This window comes from Coffea arabica, chromosome 9c (genome assembly GCF_036785885.1).
Source record: "Coffea arabica cultivar ET-39 chromosome 9c, Coffea Arabica ET-39 HiFi, whole genome shotgun sequence".
Taxonomy (NCBI): Eukaryota; Viridiplantae; Streptophyta; class Magnoliopsida; order Gentianales; family Rubiaceae; genus Coffea; species Coffea arabica.
The window spans coordinates 31,607,980-31,631,427 of record NC_092326.1 but is presented as its reverse complement, the minus strand read 5'-3'; the positions used below and the strand labels follow the sequence as shown (position 1 = coordinate 31,631,427).

Sequence of the window (23,448 nt, the reverse complement as noted above, 5' to 3'; positions counted from 1 at the left end):
TCATACACGTGCTATTTGTATTGTTCAAGTGAAATTAAATAGATACATATATAGATTTTGAAAAAAACTATTCATACACATGATCAATGAGGGATGAAAAAATTCATTTTGTAAAATGTGAGGGAAGAAAAAATTTATTTTGTGAAATATGAGGGACTATGGATCGAATTGTATAAAATTAATTTGATAATTTTACCTTTAAAAAATGATCACATGCAAGGTACGTGATGGATTCGAACAAAAAACTAGTTGGAAACCTAAGTGGGTATCAAATTTGACCAATATGAATTTGTAAGAGACGTAAAATTACACTTTTATAAGTAAGGGACGAAAAAAGTCATTTTACAAAATGTGAGGAACGTTTTAAACGATTTTCCCTAATACTAATGTCATATAAATGTAAAAGAAAAAAATACTAACATCATATAAATTCAATAAATTACTAATTCATTAATTGTCAAAATAAAATAAGAATAAAATGCGTAACTCAAGTTGGTTGTTTGAATTGTAAATTCTAAGATATTCTAATTTATGTAGAAGCTTAGAATGGAGGAAGTAGTTTAGACAAAAGGAGTTGTAAAAGAAATCTATTTAGTTGAAAAAATTTAGATAAGAAAATGCGCAGTTATGGAAAAAATTTATGTGATGGGTCCTATAAGTTTCTTGACAAACAAACATTCAAAACTTGCAGCAAAAGTTATTTTCATCACTTTCCTTCCTTTTTTCTGGCAAACAAACACTGTCTAAGCAAATCACTAACACTAAATTCTAAGTGAATAAATATACCTATGATTAACTCTTTATCTTTATCACTTAATTTACTTAATTGTATTTTAATGACACGAATAAATTAACTAAGAAAAAAAAAAGAAGAAACATAAATTTAATCTAAATTCTTATTACTCATCTAATACAATTTCTTTCTAATTTACATCTCATTTCATTCTAAAACCTTTAATGTTACTGTTCGAAATTTAGGAGAATATAATGGCTCAAAATCAAAATACTAGAGATCAAAGGTGCAAATTCATTCTCATATTTCCATTTGTTGCTTTAAAGATGCCTAAAATTAAAAACTTTAAGGACTAGATTTACTTAAGACGAACATTAAGAACCAATATAGCACACCAGTCAAATATTGAGGACCAAAACTATAATTCTATCTTTCTAATATACTGTATCAATTTATTTTCAAATTAATATATATGTACCATGTTTGATGTACTTACAGCCATTAGTGCATATATGCACATATTGGTACGTAAAGTATCCTTTTTACCCCAAAAAAAGACCATCTCTATCCAAACCCTCCTCTTTAATCATATCTTAGATCTCAGCGTATAGAATCCTTGCAATCCTACGAGAACTGGATTCTTCTTTAGCTTAGCTACCAAAATCAGTCATTCTCCCTCCTAGCTTTCAACCATAAATACTAGACAGTAGATCTTCAAAAAGGATAATGTTTATATTTCGTGCATCCCAGAAAATTATGTCAAAAGCTGCTAGAATAACAAAAAATAATTTACGTCAAGAAAAATTGTCATGACCATACATGGACCAGAAAACGCTTATGCATAGGTTAAAGATGCTAACACATATCAAGATAATCATGCAAGACAATCAAATCAGACCAGCAATTATTGTAAGACCACAAAATTTTTTAGGGCTTGATCTGAGCTAATTGCTAATAACTCTACTTCAATGAATTGCCACTCTAAGGTTCAAGATCATGTAACAAGAGGACCCTTATAGCATAAAAAAAGCGTGGCATCTTGTGCAGGCCATAACTAATTTCTTGGAATCAAACTTTGCTAAATATGATACTACTGCTTGCTGTGAAATACTGCTCCTATTGATGCGAAGTCATTTTTGGAATTGAAGTGGATATGCATCTTTATTGTTTTGCTTTTGGAGGTTGAAGTGGATATGATTTCAGCGGATATGGATCTATAAAATTGAATCTCATAATTCTGAAGAGAGGTCAATGAAATTGTCGTAAAACTCGGTGGATTTATGTGAAATTGTACCTTTTATATATGGTCGACCCTTAATAAGGAAACCATATCGAATTAACTTTTGACACTCCACTAGGAAATTAGAAACTTGATTCCTTCTTTTCCGAAAAAATAAAAAAATTGATTCCTTTCAAAGAAAAACGAAAAACAATAAAAATTGGGCGGTTTGGGGTTGGGAGGGAGCCAAGAGGATGAAGTATGACTAGTCGATCTGACCATAGTGACAAAACTTTTGCCGAACAGGTGTATATTTTAAAGGCCCGTTTACCCTATAATATATGTGAAATTCCCTAGGTTACATTCAGTTGACTTGAGGGGTAGATGCCGGGAAAGGCTTAGCACATTGCAGCGGAGGAAGACCAATTGCATTTTATAGACAACTGAAACGAAAAAAGAGAGGGAGAGGTGGAGGAGCAATTTGGATTAAGCTATGAACTAAACTACTCGATATTCGAATCCAACCTGGTTTGGTAAGAGGTCAATTGATCTTGGCTTGTCAACTAATTAAATTAAGTTTGAACAATATTTTATATTCGGTAACTTTTAAATTCAATAAGAAGTTCATTCAAATTCAATTCGACAAATAAATAAATAAAATTTCAAATTTGTTAAAATAATCAAATAAGTTTGAACATTAGAGTGTTTGATTTGATTAGATTCGTTTATCCCATAGAAGCAATCTCTTTTAACATTTTTCTTTTCTATTTTTGCATTCTTTATTTCCTTAAGTTGGAGACATGGGTTTTTGCTTTTTTTTTTTTTCTTTTGTATTAGATTTATTTGAAGAACTGACAGAATATATTCATGAAGACTGACTTGGTGTTCAAAGCACTGGAAGAGTTTTTTTTTTTTTTTCATATTTTAATAGAGAAGTGACCTATAAGGATCAATAGAGATGGCATTGTAGGGACGACTGCTTCCATTACTATCCGGAAAGACACCAAATTCTCCTTTAGGTGCTTCAACTGCAGTGTAGGTAGAAGGAGCTTTGTTCTAAATTCTAATGCACCATAAAAAAAAAATATAAAGCGTCCAAAAAAAGCATTTTTTTCATTCATGTCATTTTAGTAATATGTAATCCTATTTACACATCATTTTTTACTATTTTTTCAAGAACTAAAATAGTTTTTTTTTTCTTGAGGCTGGGTTGGATAATAAGATGAGAAGGAGTGTAACATAAATAGGAGATCATCAATTCAAAATCTATTTACTTACTGAAAAAAAATGTATGTTTTTGTTCCAAAGAAGTCATTACGAAGTTATCTAGGAGTGTGATTGAACAGATTAGAAGGCAAAAGGAAGTGGACAAAATATATAATAAAGTAGTATTACTTCTACTGTTTTAACGTTAACGAATGAATGAATGAATCAATTTAATCTACAGCATCTATACATCAAAATCTCTAATGGACTACATTTTTTTTCCTATAGGCTACATTTATCTTCTTTTTTTCTTCACTCTTCAAACTAAAGTGGAACAAGTGGAGGTTAAGGGATCATAGATCGCTGGAAGTAGATACTTGCGCGCATTGCTCCCATGTGCATTATAGCTAGCACCAGTTGTAGCATCAACCTTCAACTCCCCTGCGTAGCCCGGATAGGCTCCTTTGCCATAAATTCCGGGACATGCGGCGGCCGCCTCAAGCGGGGCATCAGCTGGACCCTGAAAATACCCATTTCCAAAGGGGTTGGTGACAGTGCCGGCCAATAGACTAGCCAAATTGATGATCATCCCATCCAAGCCCACATCATTGTTGGGTGCAACCAAAGGTGGGCTCTGTGGTCCATAAGTCGGCTGGTGGAATGGCCAGGCACATTGACCTGGGCATTGGGTCTCAGAATTCCCAACCCAAATGTAAGCAAGCTTTGGGCTTTTGCCTCTAACTGTAGCGGTTTTCGATCGGAGAGAACCGTGGGTCCCACATTTGCTCGAGCAGAATCCTTCAACTGCCACGTCAGATGAAGTCAAGACCATGTTGATGGCGTTCATTTGATCACCCGTTGCTGCCAATTGTTCAATTTGTTGCATTTTGAGGGATTTGCCTAAGGAGTAATTTTCATCCAAAATTTGGTGGCCCAAACAGAGTTGGAGAGTGGAGGGTTTCTTGGATTTGATTGAGGTGTAGTATTTCTCAATGTTCTTCCACCACGTGGCGACCGATGGTTGGATGACTTGGGAGGAATGCGTAGAGGAGGATAATGAGGTGATGAAATCAGCAATGATGGCCCTTTGAGAGGGACTGAATTTTCCATACCAAATGAGGTTGATCGAGATCTTTCCTGTGAGAAGAGGACCATTGTGGTATTTGAAAACCATGAGATCTTGTTCTGGGCCTGACTTGCTAAGCATCCTCCCTGCAGATGCAAAAGTGAGGAAAAATGCAAAAAGTAACATATGCATTGTGATCTTCATTGGAATAGTCAAGGCCATTATGGTTTAACCTTGAAGAATGATGGAAGATATTGGTAGTAATAAAGAAAAAGGTGGATAAAGAAGAATGCAAGATGATGTCCTAAAGTGATTTGTGAGGTTTGGCTTAGAGTGAAAGGCATTAGAACTTGGAAGGCCTTTATATAGTTAGAAGTTAGGGGATGAGGCAAGAAGGTTCCTAGAAAGAAGAAAATGGATCAAGTTAGGCACTTGACTTGGATGAGCAATGTGCCAATTAGACAACGCGTTGTTATTTATTGTGTTTCTTGCTGTATATCTTAACTGGCCATAGTTCCCAAGTGGGCATTGACCCCTTGGATAGAATTTTATGGCAATTGAGGTGCTTTCCAGCCAGTGCACAATTGATGAGCATTGCTGGACGGGCAGCCTAAAGTCGAAAGGTTCCAAAAATCCAGCTCCGTTGGTTTTGACTATTGAGTTGGTTACTTCTTGCACAGTGCAAAAGTAGTATTGAATGGAATGGAACTTCCTAGTCCAGCCGGATGAGGGTGGCAACTGCACGCTAAGGTTAATGGTGTTGAAAAAATAATTCGAACAATGCTAACAAAATTGCAGACAAGGAAGTTTGAGTCATGCTTGATAACGTTGCTTTAAGAAACTATTTCAGGAAGTTAAAAATGTTTTCTCAAGATTAAACAATCCGTCTTCTTGTTGTAAATAAGGAAGATCAGAACTAGCAAACGTTGTGTAAATACAATAGAGGGGAGCAAAGAAATTTTGAGAGAAAGAAGGAGAAGAATAGAGCTGCCAGGATGATTCTACTATAAGCTGTAAGTGCACTTTCCAAAGTAGGAGCAGCTGATATTTATAGGCGTAAGAAAGAATATATTGGAGAGGATAAGAGATAAAACTTTATGTAACAAAAAATGTGTGCCTAACTTTGTGTAACAGAATGAATGTTAACAAAAAACATTGTGCTAAGTAACCAGAAAGTAACAGAATGAACATTAACAAAAGAACGTTGTGTCTGAGTAACCAGAAAGGAACGTTAAGAGATAAGATTATTTTAGTGGAAAGAGTTAAACTCTAACCAGATTTGTAACGTAAACAGTAAAAATAATTTTTTACTTCTTGCAAAATATAACAGTAGTAAAACTATTTCGGGCCGTATTTCACCCCACGCATAGGGACATAAAAAGTAAAAATAATCTTTTACTTCTTGCAAAATATACCCAATGAAAAATTAAACATTATGAAATGAAGAGAAATCTCATTGGTTTTTCAATGTGGACAAAATCTTTTGAAATACCCCTTTATTCACAACAAATGCTCCAATCAGTCCTCATTAGGCTTGTTTGATTTGGCCATTTATTTCACGTTTTGTTAAAAAAAAAAAAAAGAAAAAAACTACTCACTCCATCTTATTTTATATGTCATGGTCAATTTTGCACAAGGTTTAAGAAAGATAAAATTTGACCAAGACACATAACCTATCAAAGAATGTCTTCCCATTATTAGCCCCAATTAAATTTCAACATTTTGTTAGTTGGGTTTGGAATTTTAAAAAACGCACAATTATCCAAAACACAGCAACAGTTTCTAGCATGATTTATTAGAAGAATATGATTTAAATATTTCTCCTTTAAATTGTATTAAGGGCATAATAGAAAATTTGGATTTCACCATGACAAACATTTTAGGACAAATCAAAATAGAAATTAAGACTTACAAAATAGGATGAAGGGTGTAATAATATTTTGTTTTTGAAACATTATGCCAACCCAATTTGAGGTATTCATTGTTCTGATGGTAGAGCAACAGCTTGTGTCCTAGACCTAATCAGTCCGTTTTTGGACGACCAACTGTAGAAATATAAACCAAGCTAATGTTGATTGGTTAGTCTCATTTTTATTGCCACATGTCATTTCTTTATTGGCTAGCTTTATTAGCAAGTCTAAAGTTGGTCACATGGGATAAAATCCCATATTGGCAGTACTAATAAGTTGGGTAAGTCCCTAGGTACGTATGTTGAATAAAGCCTCTGCGGATTTTTGTCTTTTTGTTCTCCTGTAGCCGCAACCTCCTTTCCCTTTGCCTCATATATCAAATTCTTGAGATTGTTCCTGTGGGTGTACGTGTGTTTATTTGTTTGGATCCTAGGTAAGGAATGAAATTATATGAATTTAAGTTGAGAAACTACGGATCCATCCAGGCCTCACAAATTAAGTCCTATCCAGTTGAACCCCATTCATGTAATTCCTATGATTATTAGTGATACTTCTTGAATGTAAATTTGAATTTGTCAACTAGTAGAACTAAGTTGATGATTGTACAAAAACTGTATGAATTTAGTAATAAGAGTTACAGGAATCTATTTGAACCGGATTGAATTCAACTTTTAAAACTCCTAGTCTACTGAAAGTTAACCAATTCTCTCTCCTTTTCTCTCTCATAGTCTACAGCATCTTAACCATTTTTATTAGTATTTTTCCTCATAAAAATTCAAAAATCCTCATGAAATTAAAGAATACCCCCAGAATCCAAATATTTTGCCAAACAAAATCCAAGAAAAAAACCTTGATCAGAAAATTCAAATAAAGTTTATAATATCCCCTATAAACTTTTTGAAATCTAATTAAACCCATTTCGGAGAGATATCCATCTATCAATCAAAATTAAAATGGGTACAAATGACAAGTTTGGGAGATGTAATATCTCCATTTACCAATCATCTTCGTCTTTCCACATCTCACTCCCTAAAATCTTCTTCACCAAAATCCAAAAATAAGGAAGAAGAGGAGGCCTAGGGGGTTTTGCAGGAATGGTGTTGGTGAATGGGGGGAAGGAAGAGGTAGTGAAGACCATAGGTTAATAAATCCATAGTTTTGATGATTAAAAATATAATGAAGATTTCGACTAATGTTTTTATTGAGATATATGTTAGAACAGGGCCTTGTTCATTAGAAGAGTTAGACAGAGAGCAAAAGGGGACAAAAGGCAGGACAACAGACCAATTTAACTTGTTAGACAGAGACTGAATGGAACACACAAGGATTGGCTGTCCGAACATCAGTCAGAAATGATCCGAAGATTTTAGTCCTTTTTTTTTTTTTTTCCTTTTTTACTGACTATAGCAGTCGGTCTTTTGAAAAAAAAAAATTTTTGGCACGAGCCAGCACGGTAGCCTGACACTTTTAAAAACAAATTATTTGCTGCTTGGCAGCATAGTAGCAGGAGGCCTTTCTTAAAAAAAAAATTTACCTATGAGCTATCGTGCACAGTCAGCACGGAAATCTGACACTTAAAAATATATATATATTTACTGCCGTATTGATTAGGCATGGCGGCAGCTATAGTTTTGTACCAAGACAATGGAAACACCAATTTGGTGGATAATTTTATTTTATTTTTTTTTTACCTATTCTAAGAAATTAGTCACTTCAGTGTGATGTTGATGAGGAAACGTGTGTGTGAAATAATGTCTCTTGTTCAATGTGGCCATGCAACCATTCCTTTGGTTTACATTTGCCACTTACAATTTTTATTATAAAACATGAATATTACTCTAGTTTTTGGAACCTGAAGCAATTATAATAGAACGACTGACAATTGTAGTTGACACTCAGAATTAAAAAAAAAAAAAAAAAAAAAAGCAGCATATGAATTTATAAGGAAATAGAATATGATGCTTCATGAGTTTGATTGAGCACTTATTTGGGACCGCAGGCATCCAGTGACTGAGTCGTCCAATGCTTGACCATTTGCCACTGTGAAGTCTTGGCCTGTTGGCTTAGGATAAGAATCCAAGACCTCCAATTGGTTGGTTAAAAGAAATCCGTGAAATATTTATTTCTCTTGTTATATTAGGAAATGGTTAGTACAAAGATTATTCTTATTTGAAAAGATATGAAGGGGACAGTTTTATAACTTATTACATAATTGATCAATGACCAATATTGAAAAAAATACACAAAGAAAACAAAAAACTGCGCTTTTTCTGCTTGTAAAGCGCATTAATAGGTGATCGACAATAATTGTACTGTCAAAGTGGTAAATCAAACTCATCGTCTATGCTACCAAAAAACAAAAAAAATGCATATAAAATTCCTATCATTCTTGAATAGCTATTCTTTCAAATTCATAAAATTCTAGAATTTGATTGCTCATATAAACCACATCCTCTATACTACAAAAGAAAGAAAAGAAAAAAAAGAAAAAGAAAAACAGCATATTTTCGGAAATTTGGAACAACTCTCAAAATTTGATTGAGCATCATGGCAGAGAGTGTTGTAGGTATTTTGATTATACAGCTCTCAACCTTGCTTTCCCAAGAGATCACACTTTTGGGGGGGCTTAAATCAGACGTTCAATTCATCAAAGATGAACTCGAGAGCATGAAGGCTTTCCTCAGAGAAGCTGAAGCAAAGGAAGACAATTCTGAACTCCGAGTATGGCTAAAGCAGGTTCGAGAAGTTGCTTATGATACAGAGGATGTTCTCGATGATTTTACCTTCCATTTTGCTCGTGGTTACATGGATGGATTCTATGGCAAGGTTCGAAAGATCTATAACTCAATAAAGAATCTGAAAGCTCGCCATCAAATTTCTTTGGAGATAAAAGCCATCAAGGCCAGAGTTGGAGAGATTTCAGAAAGGCATCGGAGGTACCAGTCCCAATATGGTACTCAAGAAAGAGGCTTCAGCTCTTCCCGACAGGCAAATGCTGATTTTGACACTCGTGCTCAATCACTCTTCATTGAAGAAGCTCAACTTGTTGGGATTGATAAGCCAAAAGCAGAGCTCATCTCAAAAATCCTTGATGACCATTCCCAATTGAAAGTAGTTTCGATTGTGGGAATGGGGGGACTCGGCAAGACTACCCTGCTGAAAAAAGTCTATGATGACGCTGCAGTGAAGAAACAATTTCAGAGCCATGCCTGGATAACTGTTTCTCAAACTTTTCAATTCAGTGACATCATCAAGAACCTGATCCAACAGTTGTACAATGAAATCAGACGGCCGGTCCCTCGCCGAGTGGAATCCATGGATGATATTATGCTGAGTGAATTTGTCAGAGACTTCCTCCGAGAAAGAAGGTACATCCTTGTCCTTGATGATGTGTGGAGTATAGATGCCTGGGAAGCTATCAAATGTGTATTGCCTGACTGCACTACTGCTAGTCGTGTTGTATTGACAACACGAATAGCCGATGTAGCTTCTGCGTCCTGTTTAGGATCACTTGACTTCGTCTATAAGATGGAGCCTCTTTCTGATAAAGAGTCTTGGACTCTGTTTTGCAATAGAACATTTCAGAGCAATGACTGTCCTCCAAATCTAGAAGAAGTTGCTAAAAAAATACTGAAAAAATGTGAGGGCCTACCGCTTGCAATTGTTGCAATAGGTGGTGTTTTGGCTCTGAAGGACAACGAAAAGACACATGAATGGGAGATGATTCTTCATGGTTTTGGTGGCGAGGCAGATGGCGGTGGTAAGCTTGACAGAATCAAAAGAGTACTCTTACTTAGCTACAATGATTTGCCTCACTATCTTAAAAGCTGCCTATTATATCTAAGCATCTACCCTGAAGATTATCCAATTGGTGTGGATGATATACTTCTAAAATGGATTGCACTAGGATTTGTAGAAGAGAAAGAAAGAATAACATCCACCGATATTGCTATGAGTTATATGAAAGAACTCATCAACAGAAGCTTAATCCAAGTTAAATCCACATGGACCGATGGTAAATTGATTACATGTGGTCTCCATGATTTTCTGCGTGAAATCATTGTTTCAAAATCCAAAGAGCAGGACTTCACGCCTGTAGCCACCAGATATTACACAAGATGGTCTGAAAAAGTTCGACACCTAGCAATCCACAACTTCACTGATAATCCACAAGAATTTAGTAGCTTAAAGTGTCTTCGATCTGTGGTAATATTTGGGTATGAAGATCCTCTCACAACTACAATTTTGTCCAAGTTCTTAAGTGGTGATCCCAAGTTGCTAAAGGTGTTGGATTTGGATGGAGCTGAATTGGACAACATCCCAAAGCATGTCTTCAAACTATTTCATCTCAAGTATCTTAATCTCAATGGAACTGGAGTTAAAATTATTCCAAAATCTATTGGGAAGCTTCAAAACCTTGAAGTTATAGATCTGAGAGGAACCAATGTAACAGAGTTGCCTGCGGAAATTCTAAATCTAAGAAAACTCCGTTCTCTTTTGTTAGGGGGATTGGGAGATTATTCAAATGACTATGCAGTTTGGGGCTGTAAATGTCCACTTGGAATTGGAAAGCTTATTTGTTTGGAGGAGCTGTATGGTATTGAAGCAGACAGTGATAAAATAGCAAGAGAGGTTGGAAACCTAACGCAATTGCGACTATTAGTCATCACAAAGCTGAGAAGAGAAGATGGAAAGGAGTTGCTCTCCTCCCTCTTGAGGCTGACCAACCTTCGAGAGTTGGCCATCTCCTGTATTAAAGAAGATGAATCCCTCGATCTCCAACATTCCGTCTTTCCAAAGCTTGGATTCCTCACACGTCTGTGTTTGAAGGGGCGTTTAGAGAGAGTACCACAATGGGTGACATCACTTCAATCCTTGAGAACCTTACTGTTGTTTAACAGTAGGTTGAGAGAAAATGAGAATGTAATAGGCTCCCTCGGACATTTGCCCAATCTGATAGCACTTGGTCTCCATGGTGCTTATGAAGGGGAGACAATATGTTTCAAGGTTGGAGGATTTCAAAAACTCCAGCGCTTAGAGCTAATGCAATTGAAAAGATTGAAATGGGTGAGAGTGGAAGAGGAATCAATGCCTAGTCTCAGAAGTCTGCAGTTAGGTGATTGCAAACTGATGCAGGAGTTGCCTTCGGGCATCCAAAACTTGACCAGACTTCAATTTCTTCGGTTCCTTGATATGTCTGATGAGCTAATGCACAAAGTACAGAATTTGGATAAACAAAGTGTAGATTATCAGACAATTTCTCATATCCCTCAAGTTTTCACTGGTCACTGGATTAACGGTCGGTGGGAAGGCAAGTTCCTCTAACAGAAGAGAAGCTGAAAGACAACTCTTGCCGTTCTCAATGCGAACTGGTATCCAGTTAACTCATCTCTTCAAAGTACGAGGTCGCTTATTAGCTTTTCCTTGTGTTTCGTTGAGTTCTCGTTTGCTTTTTCCCTTCTACTGCTTGTCATATTTGTATCAAATCATATCATGAAATATCAATTCCTCAAAAATGTGTATGTGTACATATATAGATTTAGATATTTACCAAAAAAAAAAAAATAGATTTAGATTTTCTTTTCAAAGTTACTTCAATCAAACATAGAGCAGGTCTTTATTCCAAGTCCTATATAATGCGCTGTTGGAACAGTTTACTTATAATAGTTAGGGAAGAGCCAGAGAAGAGTTTTTAGAGTTTTTTCCGTTGAATTTAATTCAGGTTCTGAATCGTGAGTATTATAATTGGGACTTTTTATTCATAAATTTGCATGTGGTTTTTTGGTACTTAGAGTTGGATTTATTTAAAGTGTTAGTTTAAAGTAAAAGTAAGTGTAAAGATCAACCACATCTCTAGTATGATGATGATGGATTGTATTACACGCCTCAGTAGTACAGCTGAGCAAAGGAGAAAAAGAGGGAAAGATACCGTGAAGCCAACTTCAGTGGGCTAAATTCTTAGAATATAGATAAAAAAAAAAATTGTCCGTCAAATGTAGCTCTGACATTCTCTTGATACGAAACTATAGCTACTGTACCTAATCAATACAGTAACAAATTTTTTTTTTTTTAAGTGTCAGGCTATCATGTTGATTGTGCGGAAATGGGACAGGGACGGTTGAGCGGTTAATGACCACGATTTGGCCTTAAAAATTTGTGCGATTGAGATTATAAGTTGTAACTCGATTTCCACGTCTTGTGTGGATCCCACAAAAATTTACTCTAAAATTACGCGATGTGCAATAAAAGTTACACGATGTACAAAAAAAGTTACGCGCAGTTAAAAATGGTCAAAATCGTCCGGGACGGTTGCAGGTGCCCCGAGTCCTGATTGTGCATGGTAACCCGTCAGGCTATCATGATAAAGTGTCAGGCTATCATAGTTCCCTTTGCCTCTAACTTTTAGGAATGAATTTGAAGTTTTAACAAGTATTTACCAAAAGATAAATATTTGTCTCAAAGAGCAGAGGACGAAAATGAGTTTCATGGACAAGATTGGAACAAGAATACATTATAAGGCTCGCCGGCACAAGCTAGATATAAGTAATTCTTAATTTCATTTTCTATTTATAGGATATAGGAATGATACGTTGCAACAAAATCAGTGACAATTGAACTTGAACACATTCCTTGAGAAAATGGCAAGTTGAAACACTTGTGGTAACTTTTACCATCAAGCATGTGTTGATCTTTACGATATAGTTATACTTTACCAAAAAATACTAAAAGCTCTAGTCAAGAGCATCATTCAACTGTTAAAAAATTCTTCATAATATTATTTTCTTTTGCTCATGCCGAAATTTCCATTTATTATTACAATAAGTAATTGTGGGTTTTCTAATATTTAATACAAAAAGTGGTTTGTGTGTTTCTTAAAATTTTCTAATAGGCAGTAAACCCATGAAAACTCTCCAAGGATGATGCAATGCCTAGGGTTTAACATAACATCCTAGCACCTAAAAATGATCTCCTTGAACCGTAGGGGGGGGGGGGGTCGAATCAATCGACCCAGTGAACCGGTCATAGATTCGGATTGAGTCACTAATTTGATCGGTCAAGCAACAAACTCATTGATCAATCAATGATTAGACGATTCAATCGATGGACGGGTAAAACACTGTCAATTGAATTGCTAGTCGAATCGTCAATTTAAAAATTTTATAATTTTTATAATTTAAAATATATTGTTATATTATACAATATATATGACGTGATGAATCAGTCATCTCCCCAAATCAAGCTCCGGATTGGGTTTAATAAGATCCATGCTTATAAGATGTAAACTTTGCAAATTGTCTAATCAAAGAGCGGATTACTGTTTGTTGAATCGATATATAAAGATGGCAAACATTGAGAGTCACAGAGTCTCAACTACTAATATATTTTTTTTTAAACCTATCATTTTCTCATCTCTTTTTTCTTATCTTTTGGCCTTTCTATCCCCTCATTTGTAGATACTTTCTCAATTATTTGAAATCCCAAGCGATATAAGTAACATCGGGGAGAGTGTTATGCTTGTCTGTGACTTCGGTACCTAAGTACCATTCCTATTGAACCTAATCCGGATACTAGTAAAAGGGCGGGAAAGAATTTTTCAAGAAAAGGGTTTTAAAAAATGCTTTTTTCGCACTCTTGTAGACGCAAAAAGAAGGGTAATGGAAGAGTTTAAAAACCCCAAACATTGTGGGATCAAATGGAATGAAATGAAAACATTAATAACCTAATAAAAAATTAAGAATTGTCACATTGGTCCCTTAAACGCAATTAAAAAGGTCTAAAGAAAGGGCACATTAATTATATTTTCGTGTCAAATTCCCAAGCGAGAACTTCTCCTTTTATGTCGAATTCCCAAGAATTGGGTTTGGCGTTTTCATTTTTTTCCTTTATTTGTGTCGTACAATACAATTGTTTGAAGTAAATTTACCAGTCCTTTAAATCTCTCCTTTTCAATTAGGTTTAATTGCAAATGACCCCCTTGTAATGCTAGATGAGTATTAAACTGCCTCCTATTAAAAAACAAAGCATAGGAATTGGCCCCTGTGGAGAAAGGCTATTTGTCTCTTAATTCAAACTTTTAACTATAAAAATTAGAGGACAAATTTGCACTCATAATTTCATCTAGCCAACTATACTATATATTTTTCAGATAAACAACATACTCAATACATAACTAATTTAGATACAATGTATTCAATTTTTTTTAGAAAACAAGTACTCAAATCTATAAATAAGCAGCATCTTTAAAGTTTCTTATGTGTCAACAATCAGCAATATCAATATGGGATCCAGCCCTTGAACTATTTTTTTTTGGTAAAAGGTATTTTTATTTTTAAGAATAAATCCTTATCATGAAATATGAAATTAAATATTTATAAAAAATATTCAACTTTCATTTTTCTTCTTTGTCCTTATTAATGATTTCTTTTGATACTTAAATATGTAATAGTATTTTTGTATGAAAAATATTCATATATGATGATTTATCATAAGAAACTAAAATTTTACTTAGTAAAAATAATGTACGTAATATCTCAAATTCTTTGCATCTGCTATTTTATAAGCAGTTTCTTGCAATTGGAATGCTCTTTTAATAGAAAAACTTAATAATTTCATTTCCTGATAATAAAACTGTCAAAGCATTAAGTATATGAGGGTTTGATAGTCCTCTTCACACATCTCATATACGCAAAATCAAACCCATGTGTTCGACCTTTTATTTGCAATGTGTGTGTTTGCTGATTATAAAGGACAATTTGCTACTCATCCAAAATTATAGGGGGCAATTTGCAATTAAACTTCTCAATTATCTTTAAGACTTGAATATTTCATTAAGCATGGCATGGGATAAGTTTTTGATTTAAATCCAAAACGAAACCCAATAAATTTTTTCAGGTCTAAACCCAAACCTATACTCCAATGGATTTGCAAAAGAAGATCTAGAATAGACCCTATGAATCCAACTATTCAATGGGCATCAAGATTGATTTCTATAATTGTAGTTAAAAAGTATAATTTTGAAATTATGTGAGAATATGTTAAAAATCAATACAAAAGACAATTCAAAGCTGATGCAGTTTGATCCCATTATCATTTTTGGATAAGAAAATCAATCTTAAAAATGTTGTGACTGAGGAGGCCTTAGTCTAATGGTTGAGATTGACATTCCAGCAATTAGAATTCCTAAGCTCAAATCTCCCTTCCCTCTCTCCGCCTCTTAAATCCCTCCCCTACTAAAAAGAATTAACAAGAAAAAACTTAAGAATGTTGCATGTAAAAATTAAAAGCAGGAAGTATTAAGTCAAATCAACAAATTCTATTTATTTCAAAAATGTTATCGATATCTAGGATCCAATCTTGCATGTCTTTGCAACTTTATTTTTTATTATGTTCCTGTAAAGCAATCATTTTGTGCAATTTTGAATCCTACGGAATGTAAAATTTATTTACACAAAATAAGAAAAAATAACATTAAAAAAGTACTTTAAGGAGAGAGATGATACTTTGATTCCATAAATACCCCTTATGCATGTATATAAGTTGTATTAGTAAAAGAATAAAAATAATTAAAAGTTAGAAACAATTAATACACACATTTCACTACTCAAAAAGTTCACATTTAATAAATTAAATAACATAAATAAGCAACAAAACTACACTAATGATTACAAGATTTGGCAAAACAGACTAGTCATCTCTTATAATATGATGTTTTTTATGATTTTTGTAATTTTGAACAGAAAAATTTTCAAAATTTACCTTGCTTTTCCCTTCTTCTTCCATTAGGTATATCAATTGATGTTATTTTGTAAATACCAATCGTTTTTTCATCATTAAAGAAATTTTCAATAATTAGTTACTAATAGTTAATTAGTGTTCTAATTACTTAATCATTAGATATTAGTAAAGGAGAATGGATGGAAAAGAAAGGAAAAATTCAAAAATATTTTCTGTTTAAAATTACAAGAATTATAGCAAATATCATGTCAAAAGAGATAATTAGTCTGTTTTGTTGAATCTTGTGATCATTAGTGTAATTTTGTTACTTATTTGTGTTGTCTAATTTATTAAATATAAACTTGTTGAGTGATAAAATGTATGTATTAATTATTTCTAACTCTTAATTATTTTTATTCTTTTACTAATACAATTTATATACATGTATAAGGGATATTTATGGAATCAAAGTGTCATCTATTTCCTTAAAGTACCTTTTTAATGTTACTTTTTCTAATTGGACTAATTTTGTTATCAAAACCTTAACTTTAGGGGAGGTTTGTATAATTTTATAAACTTTAAGGGAGGCTAGTGAAATTATAAAAACCTCGGGGAGGTTTCAGAAATTATCCCTTAATTTTAATAGTGAAAGTGAGGGGTAGTTGTATTCTATATACATGTTTATGTATTCGCCTATGTGGTGTTTGGGTCTAAATCTGGATATTGGGCTTAGATCATACAAAATGAGGCTCATCAAGGCCTGTATTAAATTTATAGAGTTAGGTTTGGGTTTGAATTTGCAGACCCAGGGGCACTGAGTCTCAGCTCGATTTGGGTATTAACCAAACCGCTAACATTTCTAATCCATTATTTTTGTTTTAATATAATTATCTCCAATTTGAAGATTATTCTCAAAATTCTTTTTACTGTCCGCATTAACACTTTTGCCGATGTAATATTTGTGAGATCAATTGATAGTTGGATAAATAAAAGATGTTAGCTAAATATATTTAGGAAATAATGTGGAAAATTATAATGAGCAATTAGATTTCCTTTCAGCTTGCTTTTGATGCGGTACCAGTGGTTATGGCATATCCGATGTGTGTGCAACTAATAAATAATATATTTTTAAAATTTTATTTTGATGTATAAAATGAAAGGAAAAAAGAAATAAAAATTCATGAAGGCAACATACTACAAATCTATAAGTAGATAGGAAGATAGCTTTAGGAAGATAGAACGAAGCGGCGTGGCTAATTGCAGAAGCATAGGTGGAGTGCAATTGCATAAGAAGTGGAAAACCCTTTTTTTTTTTTGTGATTGTTTTAGATAGCCAAATTTTAAGATTTCTTTTTTCTCGTAGCAATAAACCAACGAGACATTTTTCTTTCCAACTCCTGCCCGGGACTGGGAGGAAATCAGGACCAGGATAGGAATTCCACACCCTTTCGGGCCTTTTTTTTTTTGTTCTTTTAATTTTTTTTTCCAGGAGAGCAGGGCGAAACTTAAAAAATAAGGACGAGTAAGGGAATTTGAATCCAAAATCATTAATTCTTCAAATTTCAATTTTAGCCACTAGCCACACCCTTTCGAGCCTTTTTGTACATTTTTTTAAGGAAAAATGACCTGTTTCATCTCTCACATTTCGCAAAAATATTTTTTTTCATCCATCACTTTTATAATGAAGCAAATTCGTCCCTGGCATTTAAAAATTAAAACTATTACATCCATGAACCTAATTTTCAATCTGAATCAAACCATTCAATAACCCAATAATAAATTTCGAAAATAGAATTGATAGATCACTCGGTCAATTTCATTATATTCACATGACATTTATTAAACCAAAAAAATAAAAATTATAACATAAAAGACCATTCTTTGTCTTGGAATAGTAGAGTTTTTTTTTGGGTAAATCTTTTCATGCACCGTTAGTATATCCGCTTGCGAATCTAGATGTGTATCATAAATATAAATTTTTGTGTTTAAATTTAAATTGAAATGATATGGCGGTACATAAAACCGTCAGTGTATATAATGATAATGTAGGAAAAATTAATCTTTCTTTTTTATGTTATAATTTTTTATTTTTCTTTTTGGGTTCATTAAATTTTACATGAATATCAAGTTGAGTTAATCAAGTAATCTACCAATTACACCCCCAAAATTTGTAATCAGGTTGATTGGTGGTTTGATTTAAATTGAAATTTGGGTTTAGGGATGTAAGAACTTCAGTTTTTAAATGTCAAGGACGAAATTGCTTCGTTTTAAAAGTGAGGGACGAAAAGAATATTTTTGTAAAATGTGAAGGATGAAACCGATCATTTTCCCTTTTTTTAAATCTAACGCTTTGAGATTTTGTTGTTTTCTTGCCAAAAACATTGTATTGCTATGTTCCAAAAATACGTATATATATGTGTGTGTGCATATATGTAGGTATGTATGTATGTATGTATGTACATATATGTATATATACACACACACATATATATGTATGTATGTATGTATGTATGTATGTATATATGTATGTATGCATTATCACTTAGGAAGTAAACAGGGGACAGAAGTTTTAAAAAATTTAGTTTTTGATAGGAGATTTGCAGAAAAGATAACAGTAGTACTGTGGCCAAAGTTGTATTTTACTCGGAACCTTTGGAGCCTTTAAATAGGCAAAATGCACAACTGAAATCCCTAAAGATTAGGTCCCATATCTAGCACCTTCGCCATAACCCAACTACTCCTAAAGACTAGACCAATAAGCTACTAAATCTGCTGACTAAATCAAAACTGAAAGACTCCAACGTGCAGGAAATTCCTAAACTCTAGGCCACTAAATGATTGACTCCATTTGAAAAACAAATTTAACAATAACATAAATAAAATTTTCAACAATCACTCTGTTAAATTGATGTTTACTAACATCAGTTTACAACCTTGACTGAACCTAGGTTGCAGAGACCTAGTAATCCTCTGAGCTTCACAAATGATTCCCTTTTGAGCACATTGGTGAATATATCAGCAACTTGATCATCATTCTTGCAATGCATCAAATCAACAGTTCCATCTTTGCAAAGATCTCCAAAAAAAAAAAAAAAAAAAAGCTTCACATCAATGTGCTTGCTTCTTCCGTGTACTACTGGATTCTTTGACAACTTGATTGTAGAGCTGTTATCACATAGTATTATAGTAGCTCCATATTGTTTGAACCGCAACTCCTCAAGTATTCTTCTCATCCATATGGCTTGGCAAGCACAAGCCGTAGCTGCAACAAATTCAGCTTCTGTACTGGATAAAGTGACAATTGGTTGCTTCTTTGACGACCAGCATATTGCACCTATTCCAAGCATAAAAACATAGCCAGAAGTGCTCCTTCCATCATCTTGATCTCCTGCATAATCGCTGTCAGTATAACCCACCAAGTTAGATTTTTCACCCTTCTTGTAATATATCCCTAGGTTTCGAGTTCCTTGCAAATAACGAAGGATTCTCTTGGTGGCTAACAAATGCAACTCCGTGGGATTTTCCATATATCTGCTGATTAAACTCACAGAATACATTACATCTGGTCTTGTTGCAGTAAGATATATTAAACTACCTACAATTTGCTTGTAAAGTGTGCTATCAACCTTCTTCCCATTATGATCTTTATGTAGCTTCACGCCACATTCCGATGGAGTACTTACAGAATTACAATCCTTCATCTGAAATCTGTTCAAAATTTCTCCCACATATTTCTTTTGAGAGAGAAAAATTCCATCATCTGATTGCATTACTTCTATGCCAAGAAAATAATGCATCCAACCAAGATCAGACATTTCAAATTCATTCATCACGGACTTCTTGAATTCACCAAACATGGTATCACAATTTCCAATAAATATAAGGTCATCAACATACAAGCAGACTATGAGAAGTTTCCCCCCATCTTCAATCTTAACAAACATTGTATGCTCATAAGGACATTTTATAAAGCCAACCTTAAGAAAATAAGTCTCAATTCGACTATACCAAGCCCTCGGAGCTTGCTTTAATCCATTAAGGGCCTTTTTCAGTCTAAAAACTTTATTCTCATTTCCAACTTTAATATAGCCAGGGGGTTGCTCAATAAAATACCTGCTCCTCCAAATACCCATGCAAGAATGTTGATTTGACATCTGGCTAAAAGATAGGCCAAGAATTTTGCGCTGCTAATGCAACCACCAATTTGATCGTGTCATGTCTTGCAACTGGAGAAAATACTTTTGTATAATCAACCCCATACTGCTGCTTGTATCCTTTTGCCACCAGGCATGCTTTGTACTTGTCGACACCATTTTTTTGGTTTAGCTTTGTTTTGGAGACCCATTTTACACCAATGGTTTTGTGCCTCTTAGGAAGATCACACAGCTCCTATGTGTCATTCTTCTCAATTGAATTGATTTCATCATCCATTGCCTTTTGCCATTTTTCTTCTTTGATGACACTCTCAAAAGTTGTAGGATCACAATCTGCGAACAAAGCAAAATGAGTAATTGGATTACTTAACCTAGTTACCTCATAATCTTCCATCCAAGCAGGCCTTCTTCTAACTCGACCAACTGACCAGGCTCCTTCTTCATTTACTTCAGCAATTGGTTGTGAAATTCCAAGGGCTGTTTGAGTTATATCTGAAGAATTTTGGTGGCATGACAAGTGCTGGAACTTGCTCCCGTTTAGCATCATCATCATAAAAGACTTGTTTAGGCTGCTGCCAATCCCAATCCCAGGTGCTCTCTTCTTCAAAAACAACATCCCTGCTGATCACAATCTTCTTCTTCAGTGGGTTGAATAATTTCTAGGCTTTGGACGATTCACTTACACCAAGAAAGATGCATTTCTCAGCTTTGTCATCAAGTTTTTCCTTTTTGCATCCGAGATACGGGCATGGGTAAGGCAGCCAAAGATTCTAAAGTGATCTACAACTAGTCTTCTTCCACTCCAAGCCTATTCAGAAGTCTTGTTTTGAACAGCAAAAGTTGGACTTCTGTTTAAAACATGAATACTCCAGTTTACAGCTTCCGGCCAAAAGGTCTTTGGAACTCTTCCTCTTGTTAATAGAATTCTCACCATATTAAGAATTGTTCTGTTCTTCCGCTTCGATACACCATTTTGTTGTGGTGTATATGCACGTTGTAAGTTCTCTTCGAATGCCATGTTGCATGCAAAAACCTTCAAATTCTTTTGAGCAATACTCACTACCCCGATCTGTTCGAAGAGACTTAATAGTTTTGCCTACTTCATTTTCCACAAGAGCTTTGAAGCTTTTAAACGTAGTAAGAGCTTCTGATTTTTCCTGTAAAAAATAAACCGGGTTCGTTTGGATTCCTTGTTTTTGCACCTGTTTTTGAAAAACTGTTTTTCACATTCCAAATGCTACAGTAAGTAAATGTGTATTTCAAAAACAATTTCAAAAACACCCATATCCAAACATTATATCAAAAACAACACCAAATATACAAATTTAATATGTATATTTCAATTATTTATATTATATATATTATATTAATATAAATTAAAATATACAAATTGAAAATTATATATTTATATGTTATATATTATATATTATATAAATATTTATATACATTAATATTATACATAATATAATATACATAATATGTAATATTGTATACATAAATGTATAAATATTTATACATAATATATTATGTACATTATATTATAATATATACATTATTAATGTACTTTCATTATTATGTACATTATTGTGTATAATAATGTATAATAATGTTATGTATAATATATAATATACATAATATGTAATAATGTAATAATGTATATTATGTATATTATATTATATATATACAATATTATGTATATTATACAAATTGCAAAATTTTATATTATATATTTATATATTATATAAATATTTATATAATGAAATATACAATAAATATTACAAATTGAAATATTATATAAACACCATATTTATTAATATTCAAATATTTATAATTAATATTAATGTATATTATATATATTAAATATTTATAAATATATACATAATATATGTATATATATATATTTATTCATATTATATATAATTTATTTATTTAATATATATTTATATAAAAAATATATTATAAAATTATATAATATATTATATAGATTATACATTTATATAAATGTACATTTATACATAATATGTATATTTATGTATATTTATAATATACATTTATATTATGTATTATATATAATATAATACATTTATACATTTATATTAATATACATAATATTAAATGTACATTTATACATAATATATATATTTATGTATATTTATAATATACATTTATATTATGTATTATATATAATATAATACATTTACATTAATATACATAATATTAATTTTACATTTATACATGATATTAATACATTTATATATTGATATTAATTATATTAATACATTTATACATAATTTTAATATATATTTATGATATATTCATTTATAATTTATATATTTATAATAATATACACTTATACATTTCTAAATATATTTATATTATGTATTATATATAATATAATACATTTATATTTTTTTATATAACTATATAAATATATTTATTTATAAATATTTATAAATGTATTATAAATGCATAAATATATATTTAGATAAAAATATAAAATTTATAATTTTTACATTTATATAATATACATTTATACATTTATAATTTATACATTTATAATAATATACATTTATACATTTATAAATATATTTATATTATGTATTATGTATAATGTAATACATTTATAATATATTGATATATTTTTATATAAATATATAAATATATTTATTTATAAATATTTATAAATGTATTATAAATGCATTATTGTATATAAATATAAAAATATATAAATTATAAATTATAAAATACTCAAAATTATGTTTTAAAAATACCTCTAAAAATAATCCAAAAAACATTTACAGTAAAAGTTTTTCATATAGTTTTTGAAAAACAACCCCAAAAACAACTAATCCAAACGGACTTGTATTTCAAAAATGAAATGCTACAGTATTGTTTTTGAAAAACAACCCAAAAAACAGCTAATCCAAACGGACCCCAGGTTTTCTTTGAAAAGTCATCAATGAAGGTAATTAAGTATCTTTTACCTCTATTAGAAGATGGGTTTATTGGGCCACAAATATCTGAATGCACCAGCTCTAACACATCCTTTGCTCTCCAAGACTTTCCTTTGGGAAACTAAGAATGATGATGTTTGCTGACAACACATTCTTCACGAACAAGGGAGGGAGCAGTAATTTCCAGAAGCCCTGTCACCATGGTTTTCTATTGCAGAGCCCTCAATCCACCAAAATTTAAGTGGCCATAATGAAAATCCCACAACCATGAGGGGACCTTTACTTCAGCCATCAAACAAGATTGAATGCTTTCAATCTTCATTGGAAATAACCTGTTAGAACTCATTTGGACAGTCGCAATAGGACTTATTCTATCAAGATCATTAATTTCACAAGCGCCTTTCTTAATTGTAATGACATACCTCTTTTCTTGCAACTGACCAGCACTTAACAAATTACTTTTCAAGTCAGGAACATACAACACATTAGAAA

The 23,448-nt window shown here is 32.6% G+C and overlaps 3 protein-coding genes across 3 annotated transcripts; 1 reads left to right on the top strand and 2 right to left on the bottom strand.

The window, feature by feature from the left end:
- Nucleotides 1–3,317: 3,317 nt before the first annotated feature.
- Nucleotides 3,318–4,546, bottom strand: LOC113708013 (protein PHOSPHATE-INDUCED 1-like). Its single transcript, XM_027230441.2, has one exon. It carries the CDS (start codon nucleotides 4,444–4,446, stop codon nucleotides 3,478–3,480), a length of 969 nt encoding a protein of 322 aa, XP_027086242.1. The 5' UTR covers nucleotides 4,447–4,546; the 3' UTR covers nucleotides 3,318–3,477.
- A 4,135-nt stretch (nucleotides 4,547–8,681) lies between these two features.
- LOC113708273 (disease resistance protein RPM1-like) lies at nucleotides 8,682–11,459 on the top strand. Its single transcript, XM_027230736.2, has one exon. The coding sequence runs from the start codon at nucleotides 8,682–8,684 to the stop codon at nucleotides 11,457–11,459; it is 2,778 nt and encodes a 925-aa protein (XP_027086537.2).
- Nucleotides 11,460–18,769: 7,310 nt separating this feature from the next.
- LOC113708274 (uncharacterized mitochondrial protein AtMg00810-like) lies at nucleotides 18,770–20,002 on the bottom strand. The gene has a single exon (XM_027230737.2). It carries the CDS (start codon nucleotides 20,000–20,002, stop codon nucleotides 18,770–18,772), a length of 1,233 nt encoding a protein of 410 aa, XP_027086538.2.
- Nucleotides 20,003–23,448: the final 3,446 nt, after the last annotated feature.